This window comes from Theropithecus gelada, chromosome 1, assembly GCF_003255815.1.
Source record: "Theropithecus gelada isolate Dixy chromosome 1, Tgel_1.0, whole genome shotgun sequence".
In the NCBI taxonomy this organism is placed as follows: Eukaryota; Metazoa; Chordata; class Mammalia; order Primates; family Cercopithecidae; genus Theropithecus; species Theropithecus gelada.
Genome location: NC_037668.1, coordinates 127541968 through 127558708, shown reverse-complemented (window position 1 = coordinate 127558708; position 16741 = coordinate 127541968). Strand labels below are relative to the sequence as shown.

Genomic DNA, 16741 nt, shown 5'->3' with positions numbered 1-16741 from the left:
CCATCAAGGCTGGCTAATTTTTGTATTTTTAGTAGAGACAGGGTTTCACCTTGTTGTCCAGGTTGGTCGCGAACTCCTGACCTCAAGTGATCCACCTGCCTCTGCCTCCCAGAGTGCTGGGATTACAGGTGTGAGCCATCGCTCCGGGCCAAGAATTTTATTTTAGTTGTTTGAATATGTTCAAAACTCATATGTAAAAGAAGTGCAACGCTTATTTGGCTAGACCATGTAATGTGTATAGAGGTTTCTTATCAGTATTCTGACATCACCCAACCATCCCTGTCATTAAACAGGACATTCATTTTCTCACACTCACTTCTGTCACTTAACCTCAGCTAATGTCATTCATGAGTTTTCAAAATAATTCAATTTGGCATAAAGCTAGGTCTCCTCAGGGTATGGGGATCTGTTTCCCAGTGCATTTCCAAACGCCTAGCTTGTTTCCCCCTTTTGAATGGCACACTGTTGTACTGCAGTATGGTGTCAGAATTTAGGTTCTGATAAGAAAATTATTTGTTGCTGTTGCATTTGTAAACAGAAAACAGTTTACAACAAGTATCTTTTCACAGTCTCTGTTTTGTCCCGTACCCAACCCTGAAAAGAACACAATTTGTTGTTGTTGTTATGGACTGGTGTTGGGAGGAGATGTTATAATGACTACTTCAGGGGAGGTTTTGAGAAGAAATATATTTCTTAGTACTATAAGGAACCTGGCCATGGAACAGTCATCATAGGGAGAACTCACAATCCAAAAGTCTTTCTTGTAAAAGAAAACAACAAAAATTATGATAGTATTCATCACAGTATCCTCAATATTTAAATTTTCAATGAATGTTTTTTGGAAGCCCCAACATGTCTAATATTCTGCATATTGATTGTGTAGTCTCTTAAAGCTAAGTCTATCCCAGGAGCTAGAATTAAATTCTGATAGAATTCTTCTATAGAATTAGATGTATTAATTGTTTAACAAGATGTAGTAAAATTGTAATTCCAGTAAGAAAAAGTGCACATTTTTTTCTGTTCACATAGACTTCATGAAGATTTATGATAAACCCAAATAGTCTTTCTCATTTTCTCTGAGAAATAATCTCCGAAGAACCTAAAACAGAATGCTTGTTTTATCACTCGAAAGTAAATGAAAATTGAATATTAAGGAAGAAATTTTTCAATTTAAGGGCAATTTCAGAAAAATAAACATATACATTTCACATAAATGAAATACATTGTTCCACTTTCATGTGTAACATCACGAAGACAAGTTATTTTTAAACATCTCTCAAAGCATTAAAAAATCTGGGAAGCAAATACTGAATGATTCATATTTAAATTCCTGCATACAAATTAGCTGATCTTTGTATTCATAGGAAGGTCCTTTTGGAGAATCTGGCTGAAGCAAGGCCTTTTGTTTTGCGTTGCCTTCCCTCCACTCCACGTGGCGGGTGGCAGTTCTCCTCACACAAGTCCTTTTGGACGCTCATCCCCAAACGGAGAGTTCTGCTGACCTCCCTATCCCTTCTCACTACCCCGTTTTTGGAACAGGCTTATGCTGCCCTAAAGATAGAAAAGAAAATGACATCCTGGAAAGTCAGAAATTAGAGTCTGTTATTTTTACTGTCAGGAAGAGAGGGGAAAAGGAGTTAGCATAGCTATATATGTAGGAAGATTCGAGATAGAATTATGGTTTTAGAACAAGATGACAGCAGACTCTAGAGGATCACTGCTGAGAAAATGTATGTTTTGGGAGAAGGCCTTCAAAACCAAGGAAAAAAAATGAAATTAGAGTGAAATCTAGAAGTATAGTATATGTTTGGAGAGAAAGCTGTGACAAAGTGTTTGATGTCAGCAAAGTCTAGTCTGTCTCACCATCCAGTTAGTTACCTAAAACCTATCAAACCAGTGTGGTGGGATGAATTGCTGTCATCTTGGAGTATCCAGAAGTGATATAGGGAATTCAGGGATCCTGAAGCATAAATAGTTCCCCAGTTTGCCTTTCCTTCCATGAAGAGGCATGCAGCAGCTATGGAGGCTCCATGGAGACCTAGGAATTGAATGATGCCTTTCTGGAAGGAGTTGGCACTGGAATTCCCAGGTCAGCCAGGTGAAAGGGAGCCATGGTGGAGTTTCTCTTTTATTTCTCAGATCTCAAGAAAGAAAGCTTTAATGCCAGATCCCTCAGAAAGCATCCCAAACTTGTATATTGAGAATTTATTATAGGATGCGAAGGAGTCAACACAAGCAGGCACACAGTGATGACACCAAGGTTATTGTCCCCTGGACATGTAACAGTGTCAGCAAAAGAAGCAACATGAAATCAATAGTGCTGGCGGGGAGTGCCACAACTAAATTTGCTTTCCTAGCAACTTGATAAAATACCCTAGGGGAGAAAGACTTCTGGATATGTACAATCAAATTGTTTAAATGATTAAATATCAATACAACTTTTATAACAGAGGCATGATCATTTGTATAGTATTTTATGTAATTTATTTCAAATTCAAATATATCAATTATAATAATTTTGAGCACTTTACCCAATTAGGATAAGCGCTTTCTGGTGTGGCAGTATGATACAATTAAAGCATCTATATGTGTGTGTGTGTGTGTATATATATATATAAACTTTATATATATTATAGACTTTATCTATCTAAACTTTTATTTTAAGTTCAAGGGTACATGTGCACGATGTGCAGGTTTGTTACATAGGCAACGCATGTCATGGGGATTTGTTGTACTGATTACTTAATCACCCAGGTATTACACCTAGTATCCATTAGTTACTTTTACTGATCCTCTTCCTCCTCCTAGTCTCTGCCCTCAGGTAGACCCTAGTATGTGTCTTTCTCCTCTATGTGTCTATGTGTTCTCAATGTTCAACTCCCAGCTATGAATGAGAACATGCGGTGTTTGGTTTTCTGTTCCTGTGTTAGTTTGCTAAGGATAATGGCCTCTACATCCATCCATGTCCCTGCAAAAGACATGATTTCATTCTTTTTATAGCTGCCTAGTATTCCGTGGTGTATATGTACCACATTTTCTTTATCCAGTCTATAATTGATGGGCATTTAGGTTGATTCTATGTCTTTGCTATTCTGAATAGTGCTGCAATGAATATATGTGTACATGTATCTTTATAATAGAATGATTTCTATTCCTTTGGGTATATACCCAGTAATGGGATTGGTGGGTTGAATGGTAGTTCTGAATTTAGGTCTTTGAGGAATCACCACACTGTCTTCCACAATGGTTGAACCCACAACAGTGTATAAATGTTCCTTTTTCTCCACAACCTCACCACCGTCTTAATATTTTTTGACTTTTTAATAATTGCCATTTTGACTGGTATGAGATAATATGTCATTGTCGTTTTGGTTTGCATTTCTCTAATGATCAGTGATGTTGAGCTTTTTTTCATATGCTAGTTGGCTGCATGTATGCCTTCTTTTGAGGAGTGTCTGTTCATGTCCTTTGCCCACTTTTTAATAGGATTGGATTTTTTTGTAAATTTGTTTGAGTTTCTTATAAATGTTAGATATGAGACCTTTGTTAGGTGCATAATTTGCAAGATTTTTCTCCCATTCTGTAGGTTGTCTATTTACTCTGTTGAAAGTTTATTTTGATGTGCAGAAGCTCTTTAGTTTAATTAGATCCCATTTTTCAATTTTTGGTTTTGTTGCAATTGCTTTTGGTGTCTTCATCATGAAATCTTTGCCTGTGCCTATGTCCTGAATGGTAGTGCCTAAGCTGTCTTCCAAGGTTTTTATAGTGTTGGGTTTTACATGTAAGTCTTTAATTAATCTTGAGTTGATTTTTGTATATGGTGTAAGGAAGGGATCTAGTTTCAACTTTCTGCATATGGCTAGCCAGTTATCCCAGCATCATTTACTGAATAAGGAATCCTTTCCCTATTGCTTGTTTTTGTCAGAATTGCCAAAGATCAGATAGTTGTAGGTGTGCAGTCTTATTTCTGGGTGCCCTATTCTGTTCCATTGATCTATGTGTCTGTTCTTGTACCAGTACCATGCCCATGCTGTTTTGGTTACTGTAACCCTGTAGTATAGTTTGAACTTGGGTAACGTGATGCCTCCAACTTTGTTCTTTTTGCTTAGGATTACTTTGGCTCTTTGGGCTCTTTTTTGGTTCCATATGAATTTTGAAATAGATTATTTCTAGTTCTCTGAAGAATGTCATTGGTAGTTCAATGGGAATAGAATCGAATCTATAAATTGCTTTGCACAGTATGGCCATTTTAATGATATTGATGTTTTCCCATGAGTATGGAATATTTTTCCATTTGTTTGTGTCATCTCTGATTTATTTGAGCAGTGGTTTGTAGTTCTCCTTGTAGAGCTCTTTCACTTCCCTTGTTAGCTGTATTCCTAGATATTTCATTATTTCTGTGGCAGTTGTGAATGGGAGTTCTTTTGTGATTTGGCTCTCAGCTTAACTGTTGTTGAGGTATAGGATTGCTAGTGATTTTTGCACAATAGTCTTGTGTCCTGAGACTGTTGAAGTTGCTTATCAGCTTAAGAAGCTTTTGGACTGAGACAATGGGGTTTTCTAGACATTGAATCATGTCCTCTGGTGACTAGTCAGCAATAGTCTTACTTCTTCTCTTCCTATTTGAATGCCCTTTATTTCTTTTTCTTGCCTGATTGCTCTGGCCAGAATTTAATGCTAGGTTGAATAGGAGTGGTGAGAGAGGGCATCCTCGTCTTGTGCTGTTTTTCAATGGGGAATGCTTCAAGCTTTTGCCCATTCAGTATGATGTTTGGGTTTGTCATATATGGCTGTTATTATTTTGATGTATGTTCCCTCAATACCTAGTTTATTGAGAGTTTTTAACATGAAGCAATGTCAAATTTTATTGAAAGACTTTTCTGCATCTATTGAGATAATCATGTGGCTTTTGTCTTTAGTTCTGTTTTTCTGCCCTGGTAAAATGACTGCATAATATGAATTTTTTATTAAAACTTTAGTAAATGACAGGAAAATACTGTTATTCTGAGCAATATTGCACTCTAAGAATATTTTATTAGTCTCAGAGTCTCAGCTTCTTCCAAGTACATCATTAATAGTTCTAATGATCGGACAATCACTGTCGAATAACTCATTAATTTATAAAGTATTTAGAGACCTTTTAAATATGATAAAGTTCTATGAAAATTAAGTTTCCATTTTATCTTCTGAGAATATTTTATACACTATGTATTTAAAGTGTAAACAGCATTATATTAAATAATTCCCAGCATTATTTAGTATTGGGGAATTGAAAAAATCCATAGCTACATAAAAGTGTAGCGTTTAGAACATCTATGCAGAGACTCTTCTTAAACTGCCGCTGTACTGAGCCTGAACAGGTCAATTAACTAGAATGTGAAGCTTTCAAATAAAGCTTTTAATTTCATAGCCATTTCCTTTGACATTCACGAACATGCTAAAAGCAAAACACGAGTTTTTCACCATAGAAGTCAATATCATTTCCCTTGAAAAGTGTTTCTTGTCCTCTTAGGTAGTATTTTTGGGGCAAAAGAGGTGGTGAAAACGGTTGGCCAGTCTTATTTGTTAATAGATTTATCTAAAAGTGTGTTACAATGTATGTTAACACATTAAAAACAACTATGTTTTGAATTTAGTTCCAGTACATTAGAGCATTTCTTTATGTACATATTTTATTTATTTAATTATTTATTTTAGATTTTTTATTGGTACATGATAGATGTACATCTTTTCAGGATATAGCTGATAATTTGATACATTCATATAACATGTGAAGATCAAATCAGGGTAATTAGGGTATTCATCATCTTATATATTTATCTTTTCTTTATGCTAGGAACATTTAAATTGTTCTCTTCTAGCTCTTTTGAATTTATGAACATTTTAAAATGTAAATGCCTTTTCTGAATATAAAACAGTTTATTCTTTGAGCATGTCCGTATGTATGTGTATGTGTTCATGCATGTATGCCTTGAATGAGTTTTTATATCTTTTCTTTATAATTATTTATGCTCAGTACTCATAATTAATAAACAGTGATAATCTAGTAAAAAAATGAAACTGTAAGTGATACCAAATGCACTTTTGGAAGACAGTCTGTTGAATATGTAATTTCCCCCCCCCCCATTTTTTCAGGCTTCGGATACCAAATAAACACATGTAAAGTAAGTTAATTAGGAAGTGTATCAGAAATATCCTATTAGCCATTCAAAGAGAATTATAAAGTTACAAAACTTTTCATAATGATTCATAAAAATAAACACTAGGAATCAATCATTTTTCAAATCATAGAATGTTTAAATTTTAATGCCAATAACGTTATGCTATTAACTTCCACATGATACTGTCAATATATCTCAAAGACACGATTTTGATTTAAGATTTACAGTTCATCTTTTGTTTGCTTTGAACCCATTTATTATACAAATGTGGTGATTTTTAGTTTTTCAGGACTGATAAACACAATTTTGAGGGTAATTCTTACCGTAATTGCAGGTCCAGCAAAAGCCAAGCTAAGCAACATGAGGAATGGAATTGCCTCCTGGGTTGGTTCAATGTACGGCATGCTAAGACTCCGATCATAGCAGCTAAATCCAGAGTGTACAGGTTTGAAGACATCTGTGAGTTCGAGGAAATAGAGGCTAACCACCGATGATGCCAATATAGGCAACTAAGAATGAAGGACAAAGAAGATCAATTTATTCTACCTGACATACAGGCCATACATAGAAAACAAGCGGCTTTCTCTCCTTCTCTCACTATTCCTCTCTGATTCCAGAGTTAAAAATCATTTGTAAGTTCTATTGCTTCTACCTTCAACGTGGATTCCAATTCACCCACCTTAGTCACAGCCTGTTACGAGTCGACCCCAACCTTCTAACTGGTGCTACACTTTCACTCCCACCCTCCCACTATACCCATTCATTTTCCACACAGCATTCCAAGGGGTCTTGTAAAGGTATTTCAGATCAGATGTGTCAACATCACTGATAATCAGAGAAATGCAAATCAAAACCACAATGAGACACCACCTCATACCAGTCAGAATGGCAATTATTAAAAAGTCAGGAAACAATAGATGCTGGTGAGGCTGTGGAGAAATAGAAATGCTTTTACACTGTTGGTGGGAATGTAAATTAGTTTAACCATTGTGGAAGACAGTATGGCGATTCTTCAAGGGTCTAGAACCAGAAATACCATTTGACCCAGCCATCCCATTACTGGGTATACACCCAAAGGAATAGAAATCATTCTAGTATAAAGACATATGTACATGTATGTTTATTGCAGCACTGTTTACAATAGCAAAGACATGGAACCACAAATACCCATCAATGATAGACTGGATAAAGAAAATTTAGTATATATACACCATGGAATACTATGCACCCATAAAGAGGAATGAGATCATGTCCTTTACAGAGGCATAGATGAAGCTGGAAGCCATCATTCTCAGCAAACTAACACAAGAACAGATAACCAAACATGCATATTCTCATTCATAACTGGGAGTTTAACATTGAGAACACATGGACACAGAGAGGGGAACAACATACACCAGGGCCTGTTGGAGGGTGGAGGTTGAGGGGAAGGAACTTAGAAGATAGGTTGATAGGTGCAGGAAACCACCACGGCACACGTATACTTATGTAACAAACCTGCATATTCTGCACATGTATCCCCCTTTTCTTTAGAAGAAATAAAGAAAACAAACAAACAAACAACAACAACAACGAAGTATTTCAGATCGCATCACTCCCTATCTGAATCACTCTAGTGGTTCCCACTCAACTTGAATAAAATCCAAATGCCATCCCATGCAATGCAAATTGCTTCATGCTTTGGCTCTTGATTCTTCTTGTACCACATTTTCATCGCTCCTCAGCCCCCTGCTCACTGAAATCTAACTGGTTTTCATTCTTTTCCTGTAATAGTCAAATTCGTTTCTGCCCAGGATCCTTTGCACTTGCTGTTTCTTCTTCCTTTTGTGTTCTTTTTCTGGCTCTTTATACTACTGGCTTCTTTACATCATTTAATGATGACTTTCTGCACGCTCTACCCAAGGCAGCTCTTGATCCATCCTTCACTCTCTACCTTATCATTTTGCTTGATTTTTTTTCATGACACTTATCATTAACTGAAATTACCTTGCCAGTTTAATACTTCACTTATTTGTTTTTCATCTCTCCCAATCTCCCACTGAAATAAGTGCTCTATGAAGTGAGAGTCTGCCAGTGTTATTTATAAGTCCTGGCACTTGGTAGGCAGGGAATACATCATTTAATAATTTAAGGAAGTAATCAATACTTGCTGATAACTAGCTAATTGAATAAATGCATAAACCTTAATTTAATTACAATAACTAGACTGGAGTTACCAGATTTAGCTAATAAAAATACAGGTCACCCAGCAAAACCAGAATTTCAGATAACAATGAATAATTTTTAGTGTAAGTATACCCCATGCAATATTTGAGAGAGACTTATACTGAAAATTGTTCATTGTTTATCTGAAAATCCTGACTTCACTGGGTTTCATCTATTTGGTCTCCCTAAACTAGGCACAGTGTACTTTCTAGGTTTTGTGTACCCTTTTTGGGTTCAATTATTTATTCATTCATGTTTGAATGTGCCAGGCACTGTGTAGGTAGATGTAATACATTGAACAAAAGATAGACTTGGTCATCAAGGAGCAGTAGCTTAGTGAGAGACCTGCTCTCAGCTAAACAGAAAATATCACAAATGCTTAATCTAGTGCCAGACTTTCCAGAACCTGAAAATGTAGACTTATATAACACTCAAAGAATTGCTTAGTTTAAGGCTTTGTTCCTTTAGAGGATATAATATTTATTTAAGCAAACAGGAAATGTTTTTTATAAAGACAATATTTACTACTCATGATTTCTGATTGTTTGGTTTGAAAAAACAATTTTTTAATTTTTATTTTTAGAAGACAGTATTATGCCTTCTATTCCCAAGAGGTCTTTTTTTTGTAATTAAGAAATAATTAGGTTTACTGGGGGAAAAAAAGAAATACATAGTAAGTAATCTTGCATTATCTTTCTGTTTTTCAGATGGATGCTTTGTAGAGAACCAAAAGTATATCAAAAACATTTATTTTTTCTTATCGACTATTATTCGATCACTTCAAGTATCTGATCATTCCGCCTCACTACTTCCCTCTTCGATAGTGCATGAATAGTAGCTTTCAATCTTGACCAATAAATCAGCACTTCATGGTGCATGCACATTATTTACATTTCCAGTTAAATCCATATAAATATATTTAAGTATTAATTTAACAAGTACTTCATAAAGTGCTTACTATGCGTCAATTTTTCTGTTTTAGATATTTTTTAATTAATTTGACAGACTTTAAGCTCATTTAACCTAAAACTTTCTATTGTGATGTAAGATAACTGCTATCAGTATCCTCATTTTGCAGGTAGATAAGCAGTTACCTGTCATAAGTGACAGAGGTGGATTTTGAATACATGAATTCTAGTTCCAAAGTCAACAATATCTGGAATAAATAGCTTATAAATGTTATTAAGTACTGTTATTGTTATAACTAGTAACAATAATCTATTCATTAAACATCACCTTTCTCATGAAGCTTTGCTTGATAATACCTTTTGAGAGTAATTTCTTTAGTCTTAATCCCCTAGTACTTCTTTTTAGGAAATTTTTACCCACTGCTCTTTTTTATCTGCTATAAATTAGGTTTAGTCTTTTGCTTTGCTTCCCAAACTAAAATCGCCTTAAGGCAGGGGCCTAATCGTACTGATTTCTGTGTTGCCACTAATATACATTATAGTGACTTCCAAATATATATGCATGTATCTCTATATATACATATATGCTACATTAACATATGAATTAATTTGTCACTAATATTATGCATTAGTCTTTTCAGCCAGTAGCCTTCCTGAAACTGACAATTTTTCCAATTATATCATTTTTCCAATTATATAATTTTCCATATTAATATCTTCTACATTTCTATAGAAGCATGTTTTAAAACCTTCATTTGTTTCCATAATAAGAATCATTTTTTCGCTGGGCCTGGTGGTTCATGCCTGTAATCCCAGCAGTTTGGGAGGTGGGCGGATCACGAGGTCAGGAGTTTGAGACCAGCCTGACCAACATGGTGAAATCCCATCTCTATTAAAAAGAATCTTTTTTTCTTTTTGATATCTATTTCTCTTATTTTTTCAAATCATATTTACTTTGTTCCTTACATCATTTTGTTTGTAATAAAGAGTTACTTGTATAAAATCTTCATTATATTCATTATATTTTAGAAATAAATAATTTTATACATGGTGTTCCCATACTGTAGTTTACTACCCAATGTAATGAATTAAATGACAATGTTTATTTCTAACATAATTGTCTTCAGAGTTACCTTTTTATCTTTGAAATGCTCAACAAGAGTTTTTTTTTTTTTTTTGAGTGTAAGGAATTTAACAGATGGTATATGCCAATTTTGGCATACATATAGAATTGATATGCACATAATAAAATTACACAGACTTGTTTTGATTGCATTTAAAATGAGATTTTGAAAATGAGATTTAAAGAGATTTTTTAAAAGTATGTAGCCAAAAACTACAAATTTTATTCTCCAGTCATGATATAGCCCTCAAAAAAGTGTGAACCAAACTTTCTTTTTTTTTTTTTTTGCAGGGGCGCCATCTTGGCCCACTGCAACCTCCACCTCCCGGGTTCAAGTGATTCTCCTGCTTCAGCCTCCCGAGTAGCTGGGACTACAGGCGTGTGCCACCATGCCTGACTAATTTTTTGTATTTTTAGTAGAGATGTGGTTTCACCGTGTTAGCCAGGATAGTCTTGATCTGCTGATCTCGGTTATCCACCTGCCTTGGCCTCCCAAAGTGCTGGGGTTACAGACATGAGCCGCCGTGCCCGTCTGAACCAAGCTATTTGTATGCAGCAATAGAGAGGAGAGAAATTACCTGAGGAATAGGAAAATGGTTTATTTTCAAAAAGAAAAGATTGATTCTTATAATTACCATCCACTAAGGAACCTGTGAGTGAAAATAATAGAGCAATTTTTAAGAAGAAAAATTATAACTGTTTTAGAGAACAGGGCAAACAAAAGAAAGGTGTTTCAAAATACCACATTTGCTAGTCAATATTGATTTTTCTGATGTCAACTTTAAAAAGACAAATTTAGATTATATATCCATTTTAGTGAAACATTTTACCAAATCTATCATGACACTTTATCTAGATCAGATAGCTTACTTGTTTTTAGCATGATTATAATAAGGACAAACTACTTTTCTTTGGGGAGAGTTCACTTTGCTCTGAGCCTAGGGCAAAACAGATGAGCTCCATTCTTTGCCTTCTTCATAGCCATCATGAATTCAGAGTCCTATAAGAGCCTTTTGAACTGGTGGAAACCATAGCCACAAAGGGCCAATTAATATATATGGTAATGGTGGCTCATCCGTTTAGTCATTCAACAAATATCTTTGGGAGCCTGCTAGCCCCAGGCCTTGCTCTAGGTCCTGGGAATACAGTTATGATAAAACAAAATCTTTGTCCCTATGAATATTTCATTCTAGTTGAGGAAGCCAGGTAAAAAATATATATATTATATATTATATATATTAAATGTATGTCAGAAATATATATATATCAGAAAGAACACATACTATAAAGAAGAGGGCTGTGTAATTAAGTGCCTGAATTCCTATTTTAGATCAAGGAAAACCTATTTGAGTAGGTGCCATTTAAGCAGAGACTTGAATGGGCAAGAAAGAACTAACCGGATAAAAACCAGGTGAAAAGTATAATCAAATGGAGGAAGTGATACAAAATGAAGTCAGAGAGGTAGATTTGGGACCAGACGTTGCAGAGTCCTGAAGTCCAAGGAGGAAGTTAGAATTTTATTTAAAGTAGGATCAGAAACATTCCGGAGAGTTCAAGCAGAGGTGTAATAGGATTTGCAATGTATTTTACAAAGATCTCTGGCTGTCAGATTGAGGATGATCATGGCGGGTCAAAAGTAGGAATAGGGTAAAAATTTAGAAGGCTGTTCAAAACTCAACAAATATGTATTGAATGCCTAGTAGGCACCCAGCACTTCTCTAAGTGTAAGGAATGTAGCGGTAAACCAAACAGAGAACTCCATGCACTCACAGAGCTTACATTCTAGTGGATGCATGGCAATGGCGGAAATCCAGGAGAGATGAGGCAGCATGTCTTAGAGTTTAGTACTGGAGATACAAAGAAACTGGTAGATTGTTGATATGGTTTTGGAGACGGATATAACAAACCTTGTTTATGGCTTGATCAATGAAGAAGATAAAACAATAAAGGTTGATTTCAAAGATGGGGTTTGAGGAATTAGGTCAGTGATGTCATTCCTTGGGATAGGGAGAAGTTTGGATGGAAAGAATAGAAGATTCTGTTTTGAAAGTATTAAAACTGTTACGTCTCTTAGTTATTAAAGTAAGATGTCGACTTGGAGCTAACAGGAGAGACCAAGGCTGGAGGCATAAAGCTGCAAATTATTGGTACTAGATGATTTAAGCAGCAAAATCCTCACTTTTGGAGAACAACGCTAGCATAAGACATTTCAAAGTTAAATTATTTTAGCTTTGATATAAGTAATGTCACAAGAAGGCAAAGAAAATAATTGTGTATATTCGTGCCAATCATATGCAAGATCTATTATAAGAGATAAAGGAAGATTTTAATATTAATAACACATTTAAAATGAGATGCTTGGAACCAACTTGATAAATACCCTGAAATCATATAAAATGTGAAATTTGAAACAGTAATACAGTACATTGAAATTCAATTCAAACTGGGAAAAAAATGCTAGCAGATCAAAGCAATTGTATTAAAGCCTGTAGCCATGAAGAAAGTTGTCACAGGTCAACACACACGTGGTGAGGGAATTTTCTACTTCCTACAGTATGATCTTTAGTGGTATTTTGTAGTATTTTTTTGCCTTGTAGCTAATACAGATTAATATTTTCTTCAAATATTGATAATAATAAAATAATATTAGGCTTTATGATATATAAAACTATCTTCGCTCTAAGTATAGCATATTCAGATTGGCTGCAAAGAACTTCAAAAATACACATTATAAACATACAGTAACACTTAAAGTGTCATTAAGGGAAATAATTGGTCAGAATGAGTCTGCAACATTACTTAAGGTCTAGAAGTCTAAACTGGTTTTTATACATAAAACAGATACGGCCTGTATGACATGAATAGATACAAATTGAAACAGGGCAGTGTGATTGAGGGAAACCGGTCTGGCCTCAGAACCAGAAGAATCCAGTTTTTCCCCTTATTTATTCTGCCAGCTTCTTCTGGGATTTGGAAAAGTCACTTAACCTTTCTGGGCGTCATTTCTTATCAATGAAATGATGGGTTTTTTTTTACATTGCAATCTAATACTGAAATGCTTCATATACTGTCATGAATGAAGAATCATTTCTCTCATTTCTTTCACACTGTCACTGCCTTATATAAAGCATTAGGGCCTTTAAAAAAAACTCTATTCTCTTCATAATTTGTTTCATCCTCCACAATGCTTCCAAACTAATTTTCCTAGAATTCACACCTCATCGCGCATTTAATGGTGCCCCATTAATAACAAAATAACGTGCAAATTTTTTAGAATGATATTTATGACTTTTTAAAATATGGCCTTGATCTGCCTTTCTTGGTTAATTTTGCTTTCCACCTACTCTCCACTCTCCTAAACCAGAAAGACAGCCCATGTTCCCATTATATTTATATTTCAAAAAGATGCGTTCTAGTCTCTGCTTCACATTACAGTTCCACATTTATTTCTCATAAAAATTGGACTTATCCTTTCAGGTTGAGGTCATAGAATTTTTTCTCCCTGAAACCTTCTCCAGGCTCTCCACTCAGAATTGAAGACTCCATCTCATATACTACATATATAACTTTATCAAAGGATCTGTTAGTCTGCCTCTGATTATAGTTATTTATATATTACCAGCCCTTGCCCTAAGATCAAGTACTCAAAAGTGAAACCTTTGCAATTTACCCAATGCTTTGAATGTTCTAGGTGTCCAATAAATGTTCACTGAATTTAATTGAAAGAAATCAAGAAATTTTGATTAAAGGAACAAAAAACATAGACAATTTCTGAAAAATACACAGCAGGTGTTGAAGACTTAGGTGCGAGATACTATTTAAGTTTAAAAGATTGCTATATTCAATCTACACTGTATAAAGTATCTATCAGTATCCCCAAATTACGAATGAGAAAACTGAGGCAGAAATAGTTTACATAAATTGTGCAATAGCCACAAAGCCCCCAGGTGGGAACATCCAGACTCCTACCCAGGTGTCTAAGTTGGGAAATGTGCTCAAAATTCTTTGCTCATGGAACTCATCTGGCTTTCCTCCTCCACACCGCTAAGATAACTGCATGTGGGGTGCCCATATGGGAAGAGGGGGTCCTAGGGGACAGGTGCAGTTTGAGGAAGGCCACTCTGTTTCTCTTAATTCTTATTACTCTTAAACATGTTCTCTACTCACTTATTCCTTATCACCCAAACATGAAAATTTCTTTGTTTGTTCCAATCTGAGATCTATCTTTTCTAGAGCTCCTCTCAGTTTCGGTAGAATTTATTAGGTATGTACTCAGACCTAAAAAGCAAAGGACATTTACTGAGTTTTCATTTAGACATTTCCTCCTAATTATCTAATTTAATTCTTATAACCTCCTTGGGATTCTTAAGATAAATTTAAGATAAGGACCGTGGCCCAGATAAGTAAAATAGAACGCCTGGCTGCAAAGGCCAGTAATAGAAACCTGGTCTGTTAAATTCCTGGAAGCATGCACCGCCGTGTATCCTGCTGCCATTCTGCCACATGTCACCATCTGGCACTAGTCTAGTGCTTTTCAGGAAAGGATAGCCCTAGGCTTCAATGAGATTGCCAGTTTAAAGGACACAAGGAGAGAGATGGCCATGTGTCAAGGGGTTTCAACGGCAACAACAGCAAAGGGCTGGCAGATGCTTTCAAATCACACTCTCACTGATGTGGTGCCCTCAGGTCCGGAAGGTTCTTCCCTGTGCAGTTTCTGTGAAGTCATTTGTATTATTTTGGTTTGGGGAATATCTTAAGAGCATTTAATTATATTTTGGATATGGTCTGCTTTTATTTTCACTTTTGTCTTCCCTAGTAAATGATTTCTAATATAAAGTATCAGAAATTAGGCAAACGTAAGGTTCCAGATGTTTTCCTGCTTTTAGTGTTTCCTTTGGATCACTTTCTCTGACCATACAGAGATATCCTGATGAATGCCTGGATCATAGCAATTGTCATATGGGATGGCAGTTGTTCCTTTACGTTCTCTCCTATTCGGCCACAAGATCCTTGAAAGCAGAGAAATTGTCTTATCCATCTCTTTATCCCTGACATATTAGGTGTCCTCAATATACAATAAACAAATATATACAATAATATACAATAAACTAATACAGACACGGATAATTTGAAGAGAGATGCCAAATGTTGAGACGTTCTTGCTGTATTGTTAAGAAAATATCCCCCATTTAAAAAGATCTTCATTTATTCTACCACAAGAAAATGCTTTGTATTTTGAATTTCTAGAATTCTAATGATTTCGTTAGCATTAAAAAAATCAAGAAACTTACATTGGATCCTCCATAGCAATGATAATTAATAGAGAAGAGCTACCTCACCTAATAGATGTATTAGGTTGAATGGGAAAAAAATCTGTTCTATGTTTTATACCTGAATATGAAACTACATCTTTACAGCTCTAAAAGGACCAATACAATCACTCAATGATCTAACAGTAAAGTCAAAAATAAATAATGATAAATGGTTGTTTTATTACCTGAATATTGATCTAGCACTAGGCTTGGGGTAGTAGGTTTTGTAATCACCAGTCTTAACCTCAGGTAGTAAAAATTTGTTCTTCTTACATAATTAGACACTGAAGTATGTGCATTGTCTTGGGAAGCATTTTATTCTTTAAACCAAATTAGAGACTAAGACCTGAGGCTGAGGATCTGTATTTCAATTGTTAAAAGTAATTGCTTTTAAATCCTTTCTTCCAGCTGTAATTTCTCTTCCCTTACAACGTACAGCAGACATTTTAAAATTTGGGTAATAATTGTAATTTAATGCTACTAATATTTGACAGGTACCATTTAAAGTACTTTATATGTTTGAATTCATGCAATCTTCACAACACCTTTTTGATGAAGGTACTATTATTACTGCCATCTTACAGGTGAGGAAACTGAGATTACATGAGATTACATGATTTGTACAAGGTTATACAGTAAGATTCCATGATTTGTATAAGGTTATACGGCTTGTTAGCTGGATTACAAACTCAAGAAATCTGGCTTCCCAATTCATGTTTGTGATTATTGTACATACTACCTCTTCCTAGGAGCTTATACTATGGACCAATGGGTTTCCAAAGACATTGAGAAATAACAAAATAAAAAAATTAGAATATTTCTCTTTATAGATTGTTAATGCTACCCTACAATTTCTATAATGTGTGATATTGCGTATATTCTTGATGTCCTCTAACAAAACTAAGACCTTAATATACTTAGATTAAATAGTGCTTTCCCTATTAGTGGGATTGTTATATTCATACAGAGAAAGCATATAGATGTTCACATAACCTGGCAAAGGAAAGACATAGTGCATACAAAACAAGCATT

The 16741-nt window shown here is 35.1% G+C and overlaps 1 protein-coding gene across 2 annotated transcripts in view; it reads right to left on the bottom strand.

Moving 5' to 3' along the window:
- The window catches only part of PLPPR4 (phospholipid phosphatase related 4), a 45223-nt gene that overhangs the window by 14562 nt on the left and 13920 nt on the right, over window positions 1-16741 (bottom strand). For both annotated transcript variants that reach the window (XM_025391811.1, XM_025391802.1), the window contains exon 2: window positions 6485-6670. In XM_025391811.1, coding sequence (XP_025247596.1) covers window positions 6485-6670 — 186 coding nt within the window. The remainder of the gene's footprint in view (window positions 1-6484; window positions 6671-16741) is intronic.